Source organism: Staurois parvus, unplaced genomic scaffold, assembly GCF_062004578.1.
Source record: "Staurois parvus isolate SC_StPar_1 unplaced genomic scaffold, SC_StPar_1.0 ptg000672l, whole genome shotgun sequence".
NCBI classification, from domain to species: Eukaryota; Metazoa; Chordata; class Amphibia; order Anura; family Ranidae; genus Staurois; species Staurois parvus.
Window position 1 is genome coordinate 3,962,002 of NW_028318468.1, and position 21,842 is coordinate 3,983,843.

General features: G+C 39.7%; 1 protein-coding gene across 6 annotated transcripts in view; it reads right to left on the reverse strand.

Annotated features, from left to right (window-relative positions):
• Positions 1-21,842, reverse strand: part of FAM184A (family with sequence similarity 184 member A) — a 327,003-nt gene that overhangs the window by 19,819 nt on the left and 285,342 nt on the right. For 4 of the 6 annotated variants that reach the window (XM_089652182.1, XM_089652183.1, XM_089652187.1 and 1 more), the window contains 3 exons: positions 11,591-11,718; positions 7,174-7,358; positions 6,148-6,294 (listed from right to left, as the gene is read on the reverse strand). In XM_089652182.1, the coding sequence (XP_089508308.1) occupies positions 6,148-6,294; positions 7,174-7,358; positions 11,591-11,718 (460 nt within the window). The remainder of the gene's footprint in view (positions 1-6,147; positions 6,295-7,173; positions 7,359-11,590; positions 11,719-21,842) is intronic. The other 2 variants (XM_089652184.1, XM_089652185.1) reach the window with 1 other exon arrangement.

Consider the following 21,842-nt stretch of genomic DNA (forward strand, 5'->3'; position numbering starts at 1 on the left):
GGGGCGGGGGTGTGTGCTGCACGGGACACCGCTGATCGAGAGAGAGAAACTCTTCTTTCTCGATCAGCTTGTCCTCGAGCTGTCAGGGAAGTGACAGACAGCACAGCTACTGCAGCTGTGCTGTCTGTCACTGTTTGCCGCCGATTGCCGGGAAACAGCCGGTAAGGACCGGCTGTGACCCGGCGACTGACATCCACGGCGGTGATCGGCGGGACAGATAGGGCGGTGGGGCGCCTCGCGCGCGCCCCCTATCTGTTTACAAAACACACGTTTTAAAATGTGGTTTTGCCTGCCCGTGCCGCCCTGCCCCGTATTTCTACAGTGGCAAGGCGGCAAGTGGTTAAAACAAAACAAAAAAGCACTGCACATTTATAAAGCACAGAGGTGTTTCTAACAAATGTGCATTGCACTCTGCTTGCTTTGGGACTACAGCAGAAATTCAGAAGGGAGTAATACTGTTTCAATCTCATCAGCTTCAAACACAGGATTTACCAGTGCGATATTACTAGAGATGGAACTCCAGGTCCTCAAAGACAGGCTTAAAGTGTTACTAAACCCAGGACCCTGTATTCACTATATCTGACCTCTCACAGTACACAGAACATGGAAATGCAATTATTTTAGTAAATATAAACAGCTAAATACCTTTTCTCATCAGCAGTATATAGCAGTCTTTTGACTTCTACCAGTGTCCAGCCAAGCATGTTAAAGCTTGTAGGAGGAGTTTTCATTTTCCTTTAGGAGGATGCAGGACCCCGACCTATGTCTGGACAGTGCTGATTGGCCCTGTGCTGATCACATGCACTCTCCCCCCCAAAAAAAATCTTTCTAGTAATACACACCAAACTGAGCATGTGCAGAGTGATTCCACATGATATGTCTTATCAGGAGATAAGAGGGGGGCACTGGATGAAGGGGAAGATCAGAGAAGTCAGGATCAAACATCCTTTTTCAAACTGCAGAGGAATAACCCCTTAGGTTCCACAGTGCATATAACAAGCATGCTTTACTGCATATACAGACTGATTGTACTGTTGTGGGTTTAGTAACACTTTAATACTCAGTTAAAATACATATAACTGTTTACTTAAAAAAAAAAAAAGTTCGCCGTCTGCACACACTCACTCCGTGTTGCATAAATATGAAAGATGTGAAAGGGATGGGTAAAAGATGGCTTTAGCTCCAGTAGAGAAAGCCTCAGACAGATTGCGACCTTTTTGGGGCTTAATCATAGAGGCAATCTGACACAAGGACCGCTGGTAATTATACACTGTAGCATCATAAGTCATAAATGAACAGAATCTGGACAGATAGGTTATGAGCACAGCAGCTCCACCTATTGCTCACAGGTCAGGGTCCATTGAAAGAGATTTTGTAAACAAAATAAATTAAATCAAACCAAGTCCAAATAAATCAAAAAGTCCTAGATGTATGACCAGCACACTAGATCCAACAAAACACAATGATTTGATTTATTGGGACTTTTTGTTTGACTTCATATATTTTCTTTACATTTATCTCTTTCAATGGTTTATGAGATTTTGTTGTAGGGACTTTCCCATGACAGGTCATTTGGTTCTACATTGGCACAATGTTTATAATTCCATTAAGAAGCAGTTTGCTTTGGGGTCTTGAGGTAGTGGTAAAGTGCCATGTTGATAGTTTATACAGTACACTATGGTTCTATTGCCTTAGTATACTATTGCAAGGCCTGAAGATTTGACCTCTGAGCAGCCGTAAGGCTGGGACTTTTTTTTATTTGTTTGGACTTGTTTTGACTTCACTTATTTTCTTTAGATGCATCTATGTCAATGGAGCCTGACCTGTGGGAAGTAGGTGGAGCTGCTGTGCTCACAACCGATCTGTCCAGGTTCTGTCCATTTATGGCTTTTGATGCTATATAATCATCAGTGGTCTTTGCTGCAGATTGCCTCTACGATTAGGCCCAAAAAGGGTAAACTGCGTCTGAGGCATTCTCTACAGGTGGAGAACGGGAGCTGAAACCATCTTTTACCCATCTCATTCACATTTATGGAACTGGAAGTCGGTGTCTGTGTGCAGACGGCCACCATTTTGTTGAAGTCTACTAGAGCTTGACAAACCAATCCTGTTAGCCTTGCACCAGTCTATTCAGATGCTGATCCGACTGACACAGGTTTGGGGGGCATTCAAGTGGTACTATTTTCATTGTTTAGGGCTATAAATGTTTACTGTTTTACCTAAAAAAGGATTTATAATTCTGTTTAACTACTCTTTGATTTATTTTTTGAAACTTAAGCACTTCTGGGATTTCCTCCCTGCTAACTAAACAGAGGTAATAAGTCTAATTCTCTGTGCAGTGAACAAGCTGTAGGGGCAGAGGTGATTGCTAAACTTGCCTAACTGTGCAGTTTGGCAGATGTGTGCTCAAAACAAGGTTAACTGTACAAAATTACATATCCTTTAGTAGGTAAAACTGTTCACATAGAATATATATTTGAAAGATATATTTAGCTGTTTGCCTTAAAGTGGAGCTACACTGTATCTGAGCATCACAAAGCAAAAGTGCTATTTAATTCATATTTAATATTCAAAGCAAATTCATCCATCCATCCATGCCTCCATACTTTATTTGGTGGGAAATCACTTTGAAGAACAACCGCCTAGCATTTCTGACAGTGGCCATTTTGAGTAAGGGCAGATGATTCATGTAGCATTTACTTCCTGGAATCCATCTGCCCTTAGCTCAAGCATGCAGGCAGGAGGGTGCACTTAGCTAAGAAAACCCCTCCTCCCCTCCTGAAGACTCCTAGAATGTATGACATCATTTGTCTAGGCATGGAAATTAGAAAGTAACTAAAGAAATGTAAAAAAAACTAAACTATTTAAAACAAGCAAATATACTATCCCTTCCTGTCTGTTTACTAATTCTGGCAGCATAAGGCTTCAAAATAGTCAATGTTAATTGAGAAAGTGAAGTTTCAATTTAAGCTTTAGCTGTTTGACTTTAAAGCCCAAGCCCTTTAGTAATACAGAGGCCACAATGCTAGTGTTTAACCTCAGCTGCAACACATTTTAATATTCTCCAGGGTTTTGTGGTGCTTACCAGGATGTTTGATGTTGTTGGTGGAAAACCAACATTGAGCGAGATTTTTTCAACAGACTTCTTGAAATACATAAGTTAGTGGGTGATTACATTTATCACTATCTACCCAGAATGGAAACATTTGTTGTGACTCCATTGCATATATTTATGAGTCTTTAGATAAGGAAAACACAAAAACATAATTATTAAGCAGAGACATATTACTGGCTTGGAAAAGCTTCCTGACAAGGAGTAAGTTATTTTAGCCTTCTAGATATTTAACAAACACACTACTAGTGCTCAAGTGCTAAACCATTGTTGTGGATGGTCTGTGTCTGCGACAATCCCAGATCCTTTGCATAAACTGTGCATGACAAAATCAGTTCTTTTGTTCTCCCTGGGTGCCAGCACGGTTGGAGTAGAGGAGTCCAGAATTCCTGGCTACTATCAGACAAGCTAGGTGATGTACTTCCAGTGATTGGGTCAGGACAGAACAGGGCCTGGTGTGCTTGGGCCAGGACAGAATGCAGCCTGGTACACTGGCAGGTGCATGGGCAACCCTTGGTGCTGTCGATCACTGATGCCAGGTGAGCAGTGCAAGCAGGTGTGAGATGAAGTCATAGGTGGACCTTGATCCTTCCCAGAGGTTTAGAGCAGACTTCCTCTAGTCATTAGTGCTACTCCATGAAGACTGATTCCGCCGTGTCAGTTGCTACAAATTTGGCAGATGTGAGCACCGAGGGTAGGTAGGTTGGAATTCTGTTATGGCTTTCCTCTCTACTATACCCATATTGTGGAGAGGCACAGTGTGGAGTACCCTTCGGTCACCCAAACTGCTAGTTTTGACACTGCTGAGCGGGAGAGGCAGACGCTGGACACTGCTGAGCGGGAGAGGCAGGCGCTGGAACTGCTGAGCGGGAGAGGCAGGCGCTGGGCATTGCTGAACTGTGGGGTGATTAGCGGCTAAAGAGGAGCGCAGGCACGTGGAGCAGAGAGGCTGCTGGGGACACAAATGGAGGCCTGTGTGAGAGGTGTGTAAGCAGACAGAGGCCAGGCTGCATGAGTGAGGACACTGTGCAACTATGCAGTTACCCTATAGCAGCCATGCATTCTTCTAATTTTTTACTAAGGAAAAGGAGGGGTATAGTAGTCAAGACTGCATCATTAGTAACACATCACAGATTGTACCTTTGTGGCTTACAAAAGCCGGTGTCTGAAAAAGACTGGAAAAGCTTAACACAAATAAATCACCAGGACCAGATTGCTTACACCCGAGAGTTCTCAAAGAATTTTTATGCACAGCATACTAACAGGAATGGTACCAGTTGATTGGCAAAGGGCCAACGTGGTACCAATATTTAAAAAAGGGAAGAGATACATTCCTGGAAACTTCAGGCCAGTCTAACATCGACTGTATATAAACTATTGGAGAGGATGATAAGGTACTATATCCAATATTCTGCTGATGAAAACAGTATCATTAGTAGTAGACAGCATGGCTTTATGAAAAGGTCATTCTTGCCAAACCAACCTGTTAACACTCTATGAGGAAGTGAGCTGCCATCTAGAGAAAGAAAGGCCTGTGGATGTGATGTACCTGGATTTTGCAAAAGCATTTGATACAGTGCCCCATAAGTGCTTAATTTACAAACTGAGGTCTGTAGGCATGGACCAGAGTGTTTGTATATGGATAGAAAACTGGTTACAGGGGCGTTTCCAAAGGGTGGTGAATAACAGCGTGTATTTGGATTGGTCTTGAGTGGTAAGTGGGGTGCCCCAAGGCTCTGTCCTGGAACCAATTCTTTTTACTTTTTTCATAAATGATATAGAGGTTGGTATAAATAGCTCAATCTCAGTGTTTGCTGATGATACAAAGCTAAGTAGGGCAATACCTTAACAGCAGGATATAGAAACTTTACAAGAAAACCTCAATAAAATAATGGGATGGGCAAATACATAGCAAATGAGGTTTAAGGTTTAAAAATGTAAAGTAATACACTTGAGGGCTAAAAATCCAGAATAGAAAAGGATCTGGGGGTCCTAGTAGATGACAGGCTCAGCAATGGCATGCAATGCCAAGCTGCAGCAAACAAAGCCAGAAGAATAAAGAAGATAAAACTATAATCCTGACACTTTATAAAACTTTGGTCTGGCCACATCTGGAGTATGCCATCCAGTTCTGGTCACCAGTCCTCAGGAAGGATGTGCTTAAGCTGGAGAGAGTCCAGAGAAGGGCAACAAAGTATAAAAGGGGACTGGACGATTTCCAGGAACGATTCCAAACATTAAACTTATGCTCCCTGTAGAAGAGATGCTTGTGAGGAGATATGATAGCGATAGTGATATACAAATACCTCAGCGGTGATTCTAACATAAGGAATAAACTATTCAGTCTCAGGGAGTACAAGACAACACGGGGCCACTTAATGAAATTGGAGGAGAAGCTGTTTGACCTGAAACTGCGTAGGGTTTTTATTTACTGTCAGAATGGTAAGGATGTGGAACTCCCTACCACAATTGATGGTGTCAGTGGGAAGTAATGATAGATTCAAAGAGCTCTAAGATGGGCATCTTAGCAAACACAATATACAGGGATATGGGATGTGATTTTTGACATGAACACACACATACCCACACAGGTTGAACTGGATGGACTGATGACTTTATTCAACCTTACCAACTATGTAACTATGTAAAATAGCAAATGAAGATACTCACATTTACTGTATGTCTCTTTATAGTCCTGTGTATGTTATGATTGATTTTTCATTTGAAAATACTTGGTGCTCTCAGTCATGGTTCTTTAATATTTTGTAAATTTTTTAAATTATGCGCAGCAATTATACACTTAATATACATCTCTGTCTATTAGCTTGAGAACAGTAATCATTTTGATGTGAACAACTTGAATCAAAATATGTAAAATCATAATCATAACCGACATAAAATTGTCAATGCATGCTTCTATTAGATTATTATGATAAAAGTTTAAGAAGGTTAGTAACAAAATTGATTGTAGGATGAAAACAGTTAGTTTTTAGGAGTGCCTTCTAAAAATAAATTTTGTTCTATTGTAAACTTACGAAACATTTAATGCAGAATTTTTTTCCATGAGCATAGCTTGTGCCTTTGCAAATTCTGCCATAATTGCTTGCTTCTCCCTGATATGGGCGGCTGTTAAGTCATTCACATCCTCTTCGTGTTTCTTGTTTAAATCTTGCTCATGTACCCTTTTTGTTAAGAAATGAAATATATTTGCTTACACATGATACAAATCTATCACAGCTGTACCTGATCATATAAATATTTATTAAACCGATACACAGAAGAATCACTTGGATAAAACCTGTGTTTAGGAAAGATGCAATCAAGTATTATTCAATTGGTCATAGGGGTTTTATGAGTTGTATGCATACTAAATGTTTAAATTGTCCTAGTGAGGCATGGTGTCCTGTCCTGCAGACTGCAAGAAGTGCTGAGGGCTACAGAACAGGACATCACCCTTTACAAGAGCTATTTAAATACTGTTCTTTAATGAGACAGCTACTCAGGCCTGTCACTGGGTGAGAGATTATGTTGTATGATCCAATCACTTTCAATGTGTTAAGATGCAGTAGACATTAAAATGCCTACCAACGATACAGATTTTAGCAGGATTTTCCTCATTTTTACATTCCAGTAGATTGGGTATTTCAATGTGAACTTTAGCTGTCTAATCATGGTCACATTAGGTACTTGTGCAGGTCAGGGATAATGATTTTTTTCTTAATCTGAATATATGATGAAATTAATAATATTAATGCATTGTGATCTAATGCAGCTTCTATCCTTCATGGAGCACTGTGCGGGTCTAAATGTCCAAGTAGAAAATGTTTAGTAATACAAACACTGCACACTCATATGACTTTACTGAGCTGGACAGATATTCCAGCTTGAATAAGGTCAATGGCCTTAGACGGCACTTGGCATTAATACAATTTAGGTAACAAAGACATTTTGTAGGAATGCTCATAGGGACATCCTGCTGGGTGAAAAATAAATATCAGCTTGTAAATATATCAGATTTTGCCTTGGTGGAGAAACATTTTAATATACAAATTTTACTTTACCTAATTTGTTGATTAGCCTCGCTGCGTATTCTAAGGATCTCTTTTCCCTTAAACTCCAGTTCCTTAGTCAAAGTGTTTATGCTTTCATGTAGTATCATCAGTTCCTTATTGAGATTAGCCACATGCTGTTCTTGATGTCTGAGCTGCTTTTCAAGCTCTGCTATTCGCCCTAAAAGCTCAGACTCCTAAAATATAAAAATATGAAAATCAGTTAATTGATTCTTTTATGTGCCTTAGTACCATTGTATTTTGCATCATTTCATAGCACTAAAATCCAAAAAATCTGCTTTATCGAGCTGAAAACAGAAAATGATAAATACACAGCACTGCTGGACGCTGATGTTAAGAGTTAGCGTTAATCATAATGTACCAATAAAATACAAGTGGGATTATATACACTAGTAACTAAAACACACATACACAGTATGTTTCAGGAGCTTATTGGAAATTATTTGTATGCGAAATAAATGAACCCTTTTCATTCAACAGCAAACTTCTCATTCTTAGTTATGCTAAATATCCCAGATTCCAGAATTATGCATGTTATGCCAGGCTCTAGGGTATAAAATTCATTAACAGCATAAAGTTCCTCCCAGTGCCAATCGAGGGGCATTATTCCTCTCACTGAACACCAATTCTGGGGCCTTTTTCTTCTCAGTAGCCACTTCTCCCTGCTGAAAGTGACTCTGGGGCATTTTTTCCAGCCACTGATCAGCAATGTAAAGAGCACAATGTTACACAATCTCACTGTACTCTATAGGTCCATGCACACAAGATGGCCAAAAAAATACCAGAATCTCTAAAAGAAAATGCAGCATAAAAAACGCTCATGGTGGCTCATATTACACAAGAGTTTATGCAAGTTTATGGGCATTTACATTTGCGGTTTATTTTTTCTCCCAAAACAGTTCTCTCTGCTCATTTTTCACTATAACCAAAGTACACTTAAAAATGCAGAAGATTCCTTAACACCGCATTCAGGCATGTTTGTGCATGTCAAGCGTTTTTTTCTGACCGAAAGCTCCTCCCAAAAATTCACTTTAGATGTTTTTTTTTTTTTTCAGCCTTAAAATGCTCCTCTGCAAATATGCCTGTAAACACCCAAATGCGCATGGACAAATAGGCTAACATAGAGTTGCTTATACAGACTGAAGGAAAAACACCCAAAGCCTGTATAAGCAGCATTTTTTATGTGTGGTATGCATGAGGCCTAGAAGCTGAGCTGTACTTTACTTATCCCTAACCCCTGCTACATTATGTCATTGTCCTGACCCTTGCATTCTGTGTGCTTTGTTGCAAGTTACATATACCTGACCACTGTATGCTGTTATCTATACTATACATTCAATTTTGACCAATGTGTTTATTGTCTCATCAGTTGCTGGCTGGTATGCAGTGTTTTAGTAAAGCTGTTTTTTAAGGTAAGATGAGGAAATGTGCTAGCTCTTTGTCTATATTCTGTTTGTAGAAAAGCTAATGCTATTAAAGACTTTAAAGTGGTTCTTCAGCTCGTAAAAAATAAAATTAAAATCAAATACTGTAGCTGCTACTTTTATTAATAGGATACCTACCTGTCCACGTTTCCAGTGCTGTCGCCACCTAAGCCAGTTCATCAATGGTCCCCAGTGCCGCCTTCCTGGATGTAGAAAGCCTGCTTTGACTCCCTGCGACTTCGCAGCTGGCTTCCCACTGCACATGTGCAAGTCACGCTGTGCTTTGTGAATGGACCCGCAGCCTCCTGGGACCTATGACATGTCTCAGAAGTTGGCAGGGAGGGGGGCCAAACGTCTGCTCTGATTGCTTAAGTGGTTGCAACAGAAGAGGGAGCAGGTACCTGCCAAAAATATGTACCCACCCCTCCAAAAAAAGTGCCAAAAGTATTGGGGGGGGGGGGGCAGGATTAAAAAAAAGAGGAACTTTCCTTTTAGGGTGAAGTTTCACTTTAAATTTTAAAAAAGTGATTGTGTCTTGACTTTTATATGTTTCTGTAAGAATGTTACATTAAAAAAATGTGGCATTAAAATTAAGGCAAATTTTGTGGATATATGAACTGCGGGAAAGAGAAGGGAAAAAAATGACAGAGGCACAAGATGCCGAAGTCAAGCGGGTCCAACAGAGGTCAAACTGCAGCTTGTAATAAGAAAAATGTATAAATCTTTAATTGCAGTAAACACGAATCAATACACATTATAAAACAAAAACAATAAAAGGAGAGAGCCTCACCACTACCAAAGAGAAAAATAGAAGAGAATATGAACTGGGGCATATGTTTTCCTTGTACACTGCAAGAAGGCTTTATTTAACCTTTAAACCATGTCCACATTTTGTTGTGGTGTGCCAAAATCTATTTCTGCACTGATTTGTCCTTCATTTTCAAAATCTGCAGATGGGAGGTATAAAAAACCACTCTGGAGTTGTGGGAGGAAGGACCCATTATGTTTTAGCAGATAAATAGTTTCCAAACTGTGTATTTCCAGTTATTGTTGATTTATTCAAAATATTTTTAAGCTGTTCCCGCACAGTCAATAGCAGAATGACGTCCTTTCCGGATCGTGCCTCGTGTGTGCCTGTGGGGCGCCGCTATGGCGAGATCTGTCACTAGCAGTGTACCTTGGACACAGCCGATGACAGATCTGTGTACTAGCCCATTGCCAGTACCATGTGACCTGCTGTGACCAATCACAGCAGGTCACATGACAACTGTAAACAGTGGATAACTTCTTTTCATGCCATCCATTGTATACAATTGTGTCACTAGCTGTCATTGATCACAGTGATCACATGTACAGACTGGGCCGATCACAGCTTATCTGTGTCATGTAATTACCTGTGGCCAATCACAGCTAATCACAACAAAAAAACCTGAATAAATCGATTTCATTCAGTTAAATGCTTGCTTATAGCAAGAAATTCTTTGCTATAAGCAATCATATGTAAAAAATAATACTGATCACTTCCCCAAAGTTACTATGGTAACATTATACAGTATATTATGAAAAAAAAATCTTAAAAAAAGAAAAAAAGTAGCAAAAAAAAAAAAAAAAAAAAAAAATTGAAAACAAATATTCATTTTTTTTCCCCGTACTGTCACCAGTCAGTGAACCTGATCACTGCCACACCAGTTATATGATGACGCTGTGCTGCAATGGTGTCAGTATGTAAAACAAAATAAAAAAGGAAAATTTTTTTTTAGTTTCTTAATTTTCCAAACAATTATGACAAAAAAATTACAACTTCAAAAAACTCGCCATGCCTCTTACTAAATACCTTGGACTGTCTACTTTGCAAAAAGGGGTCATTTTGGGGATATTTGTACCGTCCTAACAGTTTTGAGTCTCAAGAAATTAGATTGGCCGTCAGTACTTCATTGATCAATTTTCAGATATACTGTATACCAGTTTGTGAACTCGATAACTTTCTTACAGACTAAATAATAAATACTGATTTGGGTTATTTTCACCAAAGAAATGTAGCAGAATACATCTTGGCCTAAATTTATGAGAAATTATTTATTTGCAAACTTTTATAACAGAAACAAAGAAAAATGTGTTTTTTTTCAAAATTTTCCATTTTTGTTTGTTAATTTATCAAAAAATAAAAACCCCAGTGGTGATTAAATACCACCAAAAGAAAGCTCTAGTTGGGTGAACAAAATGCTAAAAATTTAGTTTGGGTACAGCATTGCATGACCGCATAATTGTCATTCAAAGGGTTAGAGTGCCGAAAGCTGAAAATTGGCCTGGGCAGAAAGGGGGTAAAAGTGGCCGGTATTGAAGTGGTTATGGGTTTATGTACATGGGACACCAAAGTCAGAAGCAATATAAATGGAATATGATTTTAAGTGCTTTAAGAGGATAATGGCTTGCTTCTGAGTTACCTTTACTTGCTTCTGTGCTGCGACAAGCAGTTGGTTTGAGCTGCTTCTAAGCTGCTTTAAAGAGGAACAGAACCCATTGACTTAACTGTGACTAAATTCAAGGCGTGCCGTCACAGTTTGCTTGTGTTCTCAACCAAGATGTTAAGCTATTACATGTTTGGTGTCATAACTGATCATATGTGCAGCACCATGGCAAATACAAATCAAACAGAGGCCAAGATGGCAGCTTTCTTATATACAAAAGAAAAGCAGCCCAGATGCAAGCAAAGCTCATATAATTGACATCTGACTCTAGCTTGTTAACTGTGGCTACAAATCGTAAAAACCTAAGAGATGTAGTTGCTGCCAGAAGCATTGCAAGAATCAATTGTCATTTAACTAAGCAAGAATTGTATTAGCCACATTTTACTCTTTTAAGTAAAAACCAGACCCCAGTCATCAGATTCATTGCTGTTAAACATCTATCTAGTATATATTGTACGTTAACATGGCAAAATCAAAAAGTCACATTCATATCTCTCTAGCATTGCACTGATTTACCTGTCGTCTGCTGAGATCCTTATGTCTTTCAAGTTCTTCTGCAGCAGCTTCCATTTCCTGATGATGATGGTTCCTTAATTGGTCAATGGCTGCCGCATGTTGATGATTAAGCTCTGAGCGCAGAGATGCTGCATTCCAAGAAACAAATACAGCACTGTGTTTTATGGGTCATAATGTAGAAAGCTGACATATACAGAACACAAACAAAACTTGTATTTCAACAAAAACACATATTTTACAAAATGTTAATATTAAAATACAGAAACAATTAATTGTTAACCTATTCCAGGACCAGAGCCTTTTCCCCATACAGTACTTCAGCAATTCTTATTTTTGCATTTGGGAGGGGATTGGTCTTTCATTTGGAAGCAGATTTGCATTTACTAAGTTTATAGGTTTTTATTAGAAAATGGAAACAATTAAAAAATACTAGTTAGTAGTATAAAGGATCTTTAATGTAATTAGTGCACCTCTAGATACAGCATGTATGCCATTCGTAACATGTTGTGAGTACAAGGATAACATATACAGTAAGAAATTTTTTTTTTTAACAAATATTGGAGTACTGAAGCATGTATTGTATGAATGTATTCAATCATTCATTCATTTTCTCATGAAGCAAGAACATTGTCATCGCAAGTTTCAACTGGGTGATTGTAGGGATGGAGGACCACCTGCCCTTTGCCAGGGTCTGCTTTGCTGCTAAAAAATCAGAAGACAAAATTATGATTTTGTGTATTCTAATGGTTTCAGGTTCATCAATGCTTCCCTAGTTGATTTTTGTATACCCTTGCCCAGTATAGGGTACAGTAACTGATACACGCTGGTCCAGAATGTCTTGATTTTAGGGAATTCCTATCGTATATAAAAGAGAGGGCTCTGCGACTGAAATCCCAGGAAGACTATTTACAAGGCAGCTGGCACAAATTTTGCTAGATGTTGTAGGACCATGTACCATGAAATGACCATGTACCATTATCTATGACTGAAGCATTTATAAAGCAGTGGGCTATGGTCTACCATATTTGTTTCCTCCTGGTCCATACCACTCCCTAAGTCTCTCTCCTATTTTGCCACATAGGTGAGGGGGTTGGTTGCTAGATCTTCTAAGATTGTGCCATATGTAGATATTTAGGATGATCCTTTTCGATGTGGGCTTGTGTAAGCATGTACAGTGGGGATCGAAAGTTTGGGCACCCCAGCTAAAAATTTGTATTAATGTGCATAAAGAAGCCAAGGAAAGATGGAAAAATTTCCAAAAGGCATCAAATTACAGATTAGACATTCTTATAATATGTCAACAAAAGTTAGATTTTATTTCCATCATTTACACTTTCAAAATAACAGAAAACAAAAAAATGGCGTCTGCAAAAGTTTGGGCACCCTGCAGAATTTATAGCATGCACTGCCCCCTTTGCCAAGCTGAGACCTGCCAGTGTCATGGATTGTTCTCAATCATCGTCTGGGAAGACCAGGTGATGTCAATCTCAAAGGTTTTAAATGCCCAGACTCATCTGACCTTGCCCTAACAATCAGCACCATGGGTTCTTCTAAGCAGTTGTCTAGAAAACTGAAACTGAAAATAGTTGACGCTCACAAAGCTGGAGAAAGCTATAAGAAGATAGCAAAGCGTTTTCAGATGTCAATATCCTCTGTTTGGAATGTAATTAAGAAATGGCAGTCATCAGGAACAGTGGAAGTTAAAGCAAGATCTGGAAGACCAAGAAAAATATCAGACAGAACAGCTCGCAGGATTGTGAGAAAAACAATTCAAAACCCACGTTTGACTGCACGATCCCTCCAGAAAGATCTGGCAGACACTGGAGTTGTGGTACACTATTCCACTATAAAGAGATACTTGTACAAATATGGTCTTCATGGAAGAGTCATCAGAAGAAAACCTCTTCTACGTCCTCACCACAAAAATCATTGTTTGAACTTTGCAAATGAACATATAGACAAGCCTGATGCATTTTGGAAACAAGTTCTGTGGACCGATGAGGTTAAAATTGAACTTTTTGGCCGGAATGAGCAAAGGTACGTTTGGAGAAGAAGGGGCACAGAATTTAATGAAAAGAACCTCTGTCCAACTGTTAAGCATGGGGTTGAATCAATCATGCTTTGGGGTTGTGTTGCAGCCAGTGGCACAGGGAACATCTCACGAGTAGAAGGAAAAATGGATTCAATAAAATTTCAGCAAATTTTGGATGGTAACTTGATGCCATCTGTGAAAAAGCTGAAGTGAAAGAGAGGATGGCTTCTACAAATGGATAATGATCCTAAACACACCTCGAAATCCGCGGGGAATTACATCAAGAGGCGTAAACTGAAGGTTTTGCCATGGCCTTCACAATACCCTGACCTCAACATAATTGAAAATCTATGGATAGACCTTAAAAGAGCAGTGTGTGACAGACAGCCCAGAAATCTCAAAGAACTGGAAGACTTTTGTAAGGAAGAATGGGCAAAGATACCTCAAACAAGAATTGAAAGACTCTTGCCTGGCTACAAAAAGCGTTTACAAGCTGTGATACTTGCCAAAGGGGGCAGTACAAGATATTAACTCTGCAGGGTGCCCAAACTTTTGCAGATGCCATTTTTTTGTTTTCTGTTATTTTGAAAGTGTAAATGATGGAAATAAAATCTAACTTTTGTTGACATATTATAAGAATGTCTAATCTGTAATTTGATGCCTTTTGGAGATTTTTTCATCTTTCCTTGGCTTCTTTATGCACATTAATACAAATTTTTAGCTTGGGTGCCCAAACTTTCGATCCCCACTGTATGCTGAAACAACGTCTGAAGGGAAAATTATTGTTTCATTGTCTGAGCAACAACATTTTTGATCTAGAGGTATCTGAAAATGTCCTAATTATTTTAATTAAAAAAAGGACCTTTTTTCCTAATTGAAATAAAGCTGTCACGTGACCCAACTCCTTCCCAGCCTGTCTGTATGGAAACAGTAGCAAGAGGCGCTTCTAGTCCTCTGCTGCTGGTCACATGTTCAAAATAGAAAAAAAAAACATCCTTTGGGATATAGATTAAAAATAAATAATAAATATCAATAAACAGTTTTAAATTGTCATACAAATATATATTTGAAATCAAATCTTTATTATTTGCCAATAGCATGGTATAGGCAGATTTCTTGCAGTCACAGGCTGTGTCATGCCCCTCCAGCCTGTGTCTTAGGATCTTAGGTGATTCCTCCATAAATTTTTACTTCAAGATATAATATCCTGTCCCCATTGACTGTGTTTAGCTGGTTAATACTGTGTATACGCCCACATGTGTGACTCTGTATTCAAATGGGCTGCCAGCACTGCTCTACAAAATCCACAACTGCAGTGGGAACATGGACAGGAGGGGGAGACAGAGAACCGCAGGATCAACCATGTTTTTTGCAGAATACAGAAAATGAATCCCATAATGTCTGAGTGAGTATGAACAGCAAGTAATACAGCCTTTATTGATGATTTTAATGATATGGGTTTAATTACACTTTAGGTCCTCACATGAGGGACACTAAACTATAGATACTGTAATACAATGCATGTTCTTATAAGCCCACCATTTAAATCGGGCCAGCCCAGGTATCCCATAAGGAATATGAAATTAGGGATAAAAGATGCTAGTGGGGCATAAGGGGACATTAGTTTACCAGAGTATTTCCCATTGTCCCATACCTGCAAAGAATGGCATATTATGGAGTTGGGAATTCAATTTCGTAATTGTAGGGGAATCCACAGTAGTACCTCTGCTGAGATGGGGCCTGTTTCAAAGCCTTTATGGAAACCCAAAGGGGAAGGCTGAAGATGTTATTGTATCCTGTGAGTTTGGCTATCTGTAATGGAGGACAGTAGTAGGCCAGGTGTGGGACATATAGGCCACCTCGATGTTGTGGTTGCAAAAGAGTCTTGCAGTTCACATGGGGTCTACCTTTGCCCCAAACAATGAAGAGTGGTTGATTTTGTACTATGCAGAGTATATGAGGGGTACTTTAATCAGGTACACACAAAATGGGTGGAGTCATTTTAACTGCTGCTATGTGTCCTAGCCAAGATATTTGATATCTGTTCCACAATTTAAGGGGGAGACGAAGTAGGGAGAGAGTGATATAGATCCCTAGATATGGTATGCGTTGAGATTCCCAAGAAAAGGAGAAGGTTGCTTGGAGTTGAGAAAGGATCTCTTGAGGGATAATGATATTGATGATGTTTCTTATTGTTGATCGGGAGTCCTGAGATTTGTTGCAATTTTTCCACAAATAAGTTAGTTAAAGAAGTCAGTGGATTGGTTAGGAACATGAAGACATTGTCTGAAAAAAGGTTAAACTTATGGTCATATCTTGCTAAATCTAGGCCTCTGACATTTGGGTTGTGTTGGATGGTTGTTGCTAGGTGTTCAATTGCCGGGGCAAATAGTAGTGGGGAAAATGGATATCCCAACATATTTCCTCTGGCTACAGCAAAGAGGGATGAGTGGAAGCCTAAGTATTGTATGAATGCCCTCGGGATATTGTATAGGGAATCTACCCATTTGTGGAAATTAAGACTGAAATCCCAGCTCTCTAGAAGGAGTGATAGGTATAACCACAGAACCAGGTTGAGAGCCTTCTTAAATGCAAAAAAAGATACCAAGAAGGCTGGGAAATGCCATAAATCAATAAACCAATTGGAGGATCCTGCGAATGTTATCCTATCTTGTTTAGTGTATGAAACCTATCCTATCTATGCCGCTGTTTAAACGTGTATCTTTCACTAATATTTTGGCATTCAGATTAAGAAACGAGATAGGGTGATATCTAGTCCATGGCGTGCTGTCACTGTTGGGTTTAGGTAGTCTACAGATGGAGGCTTGCAAGGTATCATCTCCCAAAAGCCCAAACAAGAATGTATTATAATAAAAAACTAGCTGTGGCACTAGTATTTCCACAGATTTTTTCTTCTTAGTATCAAGCCATGAAAGTATCTGGGCCCGGGTTGTTCTTGAGGCTTTAAAGATTTAATGTCCAGTTTTACATTCTGTAAAGAGTGAGGTGTCTCGGGTAGCTGAAGTTCATCAAGAATGTGGGGTAATGTAATGTCATAAACAATCTTTTAGCCACCATCTAAGCATAGGCTTGTGGGGCTTGGTACAATGTTGTCAAGTGTTTATGAGTATTTTAGGAGTTTTTTAAAATTTTTGGAATGTTTTAGATGGGTTACTCGTGTAGTCTTGTTGACTTTTTAACTGCATAGGTTTAATACATGGGTCTGATTTGCACAACCTGTTAGCTAAAGGTGTATATAGTTTATTGCCATGGATGTAAATGGAAGTTTTTTAGTCCATTTATTTGCTTTTCAGCTTGACAGGCTGAATAGAAATTCAGCTGGGTTTGGATTTCAGTCAGTTCCTTTCTAAGGACTGGAGAGGGAGAGGATTTATGCTGAGCATTCAGAGGTGTGTATTTTGCTTCTAGTTGGGTGATTTTCTGGGTACATTGTTTTTGAAGGTAAGTTGGTTTATTCTCTCTCTCTAATGAATGCTTTGTGTGTGCACCCGAGTGCTTCAGGTGTCATATCTGGAGAGAAGTTTAATGATTTGGTGATCTTTTGATGTACTGCTCGGTTGCTCAGCATAGATTTGTTAAGGGTCCATCCACTGTCTTGCGGCTTAACATGTAATAAGGGGAATGTTGATAAGATAGCATCATGGTCAGATCATGGAATAATGTATATTTTACAGGAGCACAACAGAGGTAAGGTTTATATGGATAGAAAGATGTGATCTATTCTGCAATATACCTGACGGGGATGAGAGAGGTGGATGTAGCCCTGTTTTCTTTGGTGCATCTCTCTCCAGGCATCAGTTGAGTAGTGAGAGAGGAGTGTGCAGAAGGCTCGGGTTGCGAGCCGGAGGTGGAGATGAAGTCAAGAAGACACAATTCGGGGGCACCAATGTTAAGTACGCCTTTACAATGAAGAACATGAATGCCAATTCTGTTGCATTCGTCTGATATAAGTTTACTGAAGAAATACAATGTACATTGGATCACCGAGCATACAGAGTCAATGTGATACAGATGGATACATGGGTGGATGTTTTATAGGAAACCTTCAACATGGTTTTCAAGCTAGGGCATATCACGAGAAATCACGAGAAATTCCTAACTGATTGTCTCAACACCAGATATGGTCGCACTGACCTCTTGGACATAAATAAAGGTTACTTGTCATAATAACTCAAAATATGATTACGCAAAAAAGGACTTTTTATCAAAATAGTGATTTCTGAGAAATGGTCTTGACAATGTTCAGACAACTATTTCTGGATAAGAGAAACCACAGATGTCCCAACAATAACAAGATTATAAAATACCAGAAGAATTCAAGAACAGAAAAACAGTTATAGAGGAACTCTTGATATAAGAATGATATGATGATCTGACTCCATATTGTTTACATCTTTACATGGCTTCTAGTCAAGGTGGTGCTTAATGCTGGAATCCACTCTTATAATAAATGTCTCTCATGCATGCAATTGTGTGATACTGAACAGGTGTTTGCTATACAGCATGTTTATCATTTGGGGCATAATATGTAATTATGGTAACTTTATTAAGTTGATCCCCGAGGGGGCATTTTTCTTCAGTATCAGATATTGAGTGTTCCAAAATGAAGGGGACATTTCTCATAAATTCCGCGAGGACCCCTATCTGTTTGACAAATGCATTGGCTGTGTACAGTATATTGTAGGGTAAGAGACACGAAAGTAGCACGGGCAGTAAGACATTGAAAATGTTTTTCTTGTAAGCAATGTTGGCATGAAAAAAGTTTTAAAGTGTTGAAAGGCCTTCACTTTTTTGTTTGGGGAGTTCATGCCTTGTACATTAGGTTACAATATGGTAATTTGATTAAGAAATAGATATTATTATTATTATTATGCATCCCAGTTTTGGCTGCCATCGGATTCGTCTCTGGTAGGGAGGAGGGGATTGAGAAGAAAGGCAAGCAGATTGGGGTGAAAAAGGGTGAGAGCCACAATAAGCAGTCACCTTGAGTGCTCAAGTAAAGTTTGCAGTTTCCATCACCAGGGTGTACAGGTGGCACCAGGGGCAGACTGACCATTTGGAAACTCAAGTACTGCCCGAGGGCCTGCGGTCAGTAGGGGGCCCCATGAGATGCCCCTGGTGAGATGCCACCTTTTTCATAGGTTTTTTTGAGTTTGGGCAAGGACACAGGGGCCCCATGATCCCCTATTGCCCGGGGGCCCCATGAATTGTCAGTCTTCCCCTGGGTGGCACCAATGATAGCTCTGATTGTTGTTGATTAAGCAATCATGTTTGGATAGGACATGAGAAGGGCATGGGCCATCCAGAACCTTAAGAGATTATAGTGGAGTAGCTATTATTCTCTTATTGATTAAGTCCAGTAATATTTCTTTATTGCATGCTCCTAGTCTGCTGCCAGGGTTTACAAACAAAACTATTTTGGTCATCAATTAAATAGACCAACCATGACATGACATGAGTCTGGGCAGAATCACAGTGCATACCCATAAATGTGTAGGTGTCGCTGTGTTAGTGCTAAATCTGTGAGAGTTGATTGTGTTGGAGATAATAAATGGAAACTAAAGAAGTTCACTTAGGTGGGTTATGTGTCAAACAGTAATGGGTAAATTCACAATATACAGGGGAATTAAAGAAGATCTGGCCCCTACCATGTGTTCAGATGGGTCCAGGAAGTACTACACTCCTGCAGTCCTACTCACTTTCACCTAAATTCAATATAAAGTAGTTAATGGTTTTCAGCAATGTAAACAAAAACAATATAGAATGGTACTTATTCCACCGTAGTTAGTCAGCAGAGGCCTCACAGTGGTTCCCCTAATCTGTGGCACCTCGGTGAAGAAGTCTTTCTTTGGTGTTGTAGTGGTGTAGTTTACTACAATACTGCATAGTGGACCACATGGGTTGCGGTTAGTTCGTACTCTATGGACTCTAATTTCTACTCTCTTGTGTCGTATTGCTGGACAAAGCTCTTAAAAAAAGGGTAATAAACATTGTGTTTAAATTGATTATTGATTCTGCAATGCCTCAAATTCTAATACTGAATCTCTTGGTCCTATTTTGCATATCCTCAAGTTTGTAATGAAGGGTTTAGATACACTATATTACATAAAATAATTGGAACGCCTGCCTTTGCACACACATGAACTTTAATGACATTCCAGTCTTAGTCTATAGGGTTCAATATTAAGTTGGCCTACCCTTTGCAGCTATAACAGCTTCAGCTTCTGGGAAGGCTGTCCACAAAGTTTAGGAGTGTGTTTATGGGAACGTTTGACCATTCTTCCAGAAGCGTACTTGTGAGATCAGGCACTGATGTCAGACGAGAAGGCCTGGCTCGCAGTCTCTGCTCTAATTCACCCTAAAGGTATTCTATCTAGACTCTGTGCAGGCCAGTCAAGTTCCTCCACCCCAAACTCGCTCATCCATATCTTTATGAACCTTGCTTTGTGAACTGGTGTGCAGCCATGCTGGAACAGGAAGAGACCATCCCCAAACTGTTTAAACAAATTTGGAAGAAGGAAATTGTCCAAAATGTCTTGATATGCTGAGGCCTTAAGAGTTCCCTTCACTGGAACTAAGGGACCAAGCCCAACCCCTGAAAAACAACCCCACACCATAATCCCCCCTCCACCAAACTTTACACTTTGCACAATGCAGTCAGGCAAGTTCCGTTCTCCTGGCAACTGCCAAACCCAGACACGTCCATCGGGTTGCCAGACAGAGAAGCATGATTAGTTACTCCAGAGAACAAACCTCCACTGCTCTACAGTCCAGTAGCGGTGTGCTTTACACCATCCGACACTTTGCATTGCACTTGGTGATGTAAGGCTTGGATGCAGCTGCTCGGCTATGGAAACCAATTCCATGAAGCTCTCTACGCACTGTTGTTTTTCTAATCTGAGGGCCACATGAAGTTTGAAGTTCTTTAGCTATTAACTCTACAGACAGTTGGCGACTTCAGCGGACTGTGTGCTTCAGCATGCGCTGACCCCGCTCTGTCATTTTACATGGCCTACAACTTTGTGGCTGAGTTGTTGTTGTTCCCAGTTGCTTCCGCTTTGTTATAATACCACTAACAGTTGACTGTGAAATATTTAGTAGAAAGGAAATTTCATGGATGGATTTATCACACAAGTGGCAACCTATCATGGTATCACGCTTGAGTTCACTGAGCTCCTGAGAGTGACCCATTTTTTCACAAATGTTTGTAGAAGCAGTCTGCGTGCCTAGGTGCTTGGTTTTCTACACCTGTGGCCATGGAGGTGATTGGAACACCTGAATGCAATGATTTGGAGGGGTTTCCCAATACTTTTGGCAATATAGTGTATCTACTTTCAGGTTGCCAAGATCCTTTTCGTGTCCCTCCAAGGGTGGTAATATTGTTGGGTATGATAGCCCAATTTCATTATTTCTTTTGTAAACTGGTTCACAATGCTCTTGAATGCAGTGCCTAGGGCATTTTGTAGGATTATTTGGATTGATCATATTCTCTGGTAGTTACTTCAGCCTTGTCGCTGCACAGAGAGAGCTATCTTAATTGATGCTCTGGTCAGAATCTCTTTCATAATAGGGCAGGCTTTTCATCATAACTCCAGAGGGCATTTTGTTACTTGTTTATCTGATTTACTTATATGAATAACATTTCCAAGCAACAACTGAAAACATTCAGTTAGCTACTGCTGCTATTCGATACACACAGCAAATATGCTGAAGTCAGAAGATTACTTCCTGTCCCTCTGTTGAAAATCACTTTCAAATATCAAATGCTGGTTTGGATGTAATTGCTGGCTTTGTGAACCTTCTTGGTGGTACTTTGTGTTTTATCAGGCGTCCTAGGAAAGGTATTCCAGGATCACCAGATTATAAAAGAGAGTCAGGCAGACTGATGCATTACAGTAACATCTGGATGAAGATGGATATTTTCATTACATAGTCTGTGCTCTCAGTATACATCTTAAAGTTACATTTTATTTATTGCGTTGTAGTTTTTTACACTCTTTTTTTTGGGAGGGGGGAAGAGCCAATGAGAGCTGGCCTGCTATAGATGCCCATACCATTGGGTATGAGGTATATAGGCCTCAAGCTGAAAGGTTCTCTTGCCAGCAAAGCAAGGCATAATCATATTATGTCATATCATGACTGCAGGACAGAAGAAAATGCTAACATGCTGACATGACCAACATGTTGCTAAGCATTGTC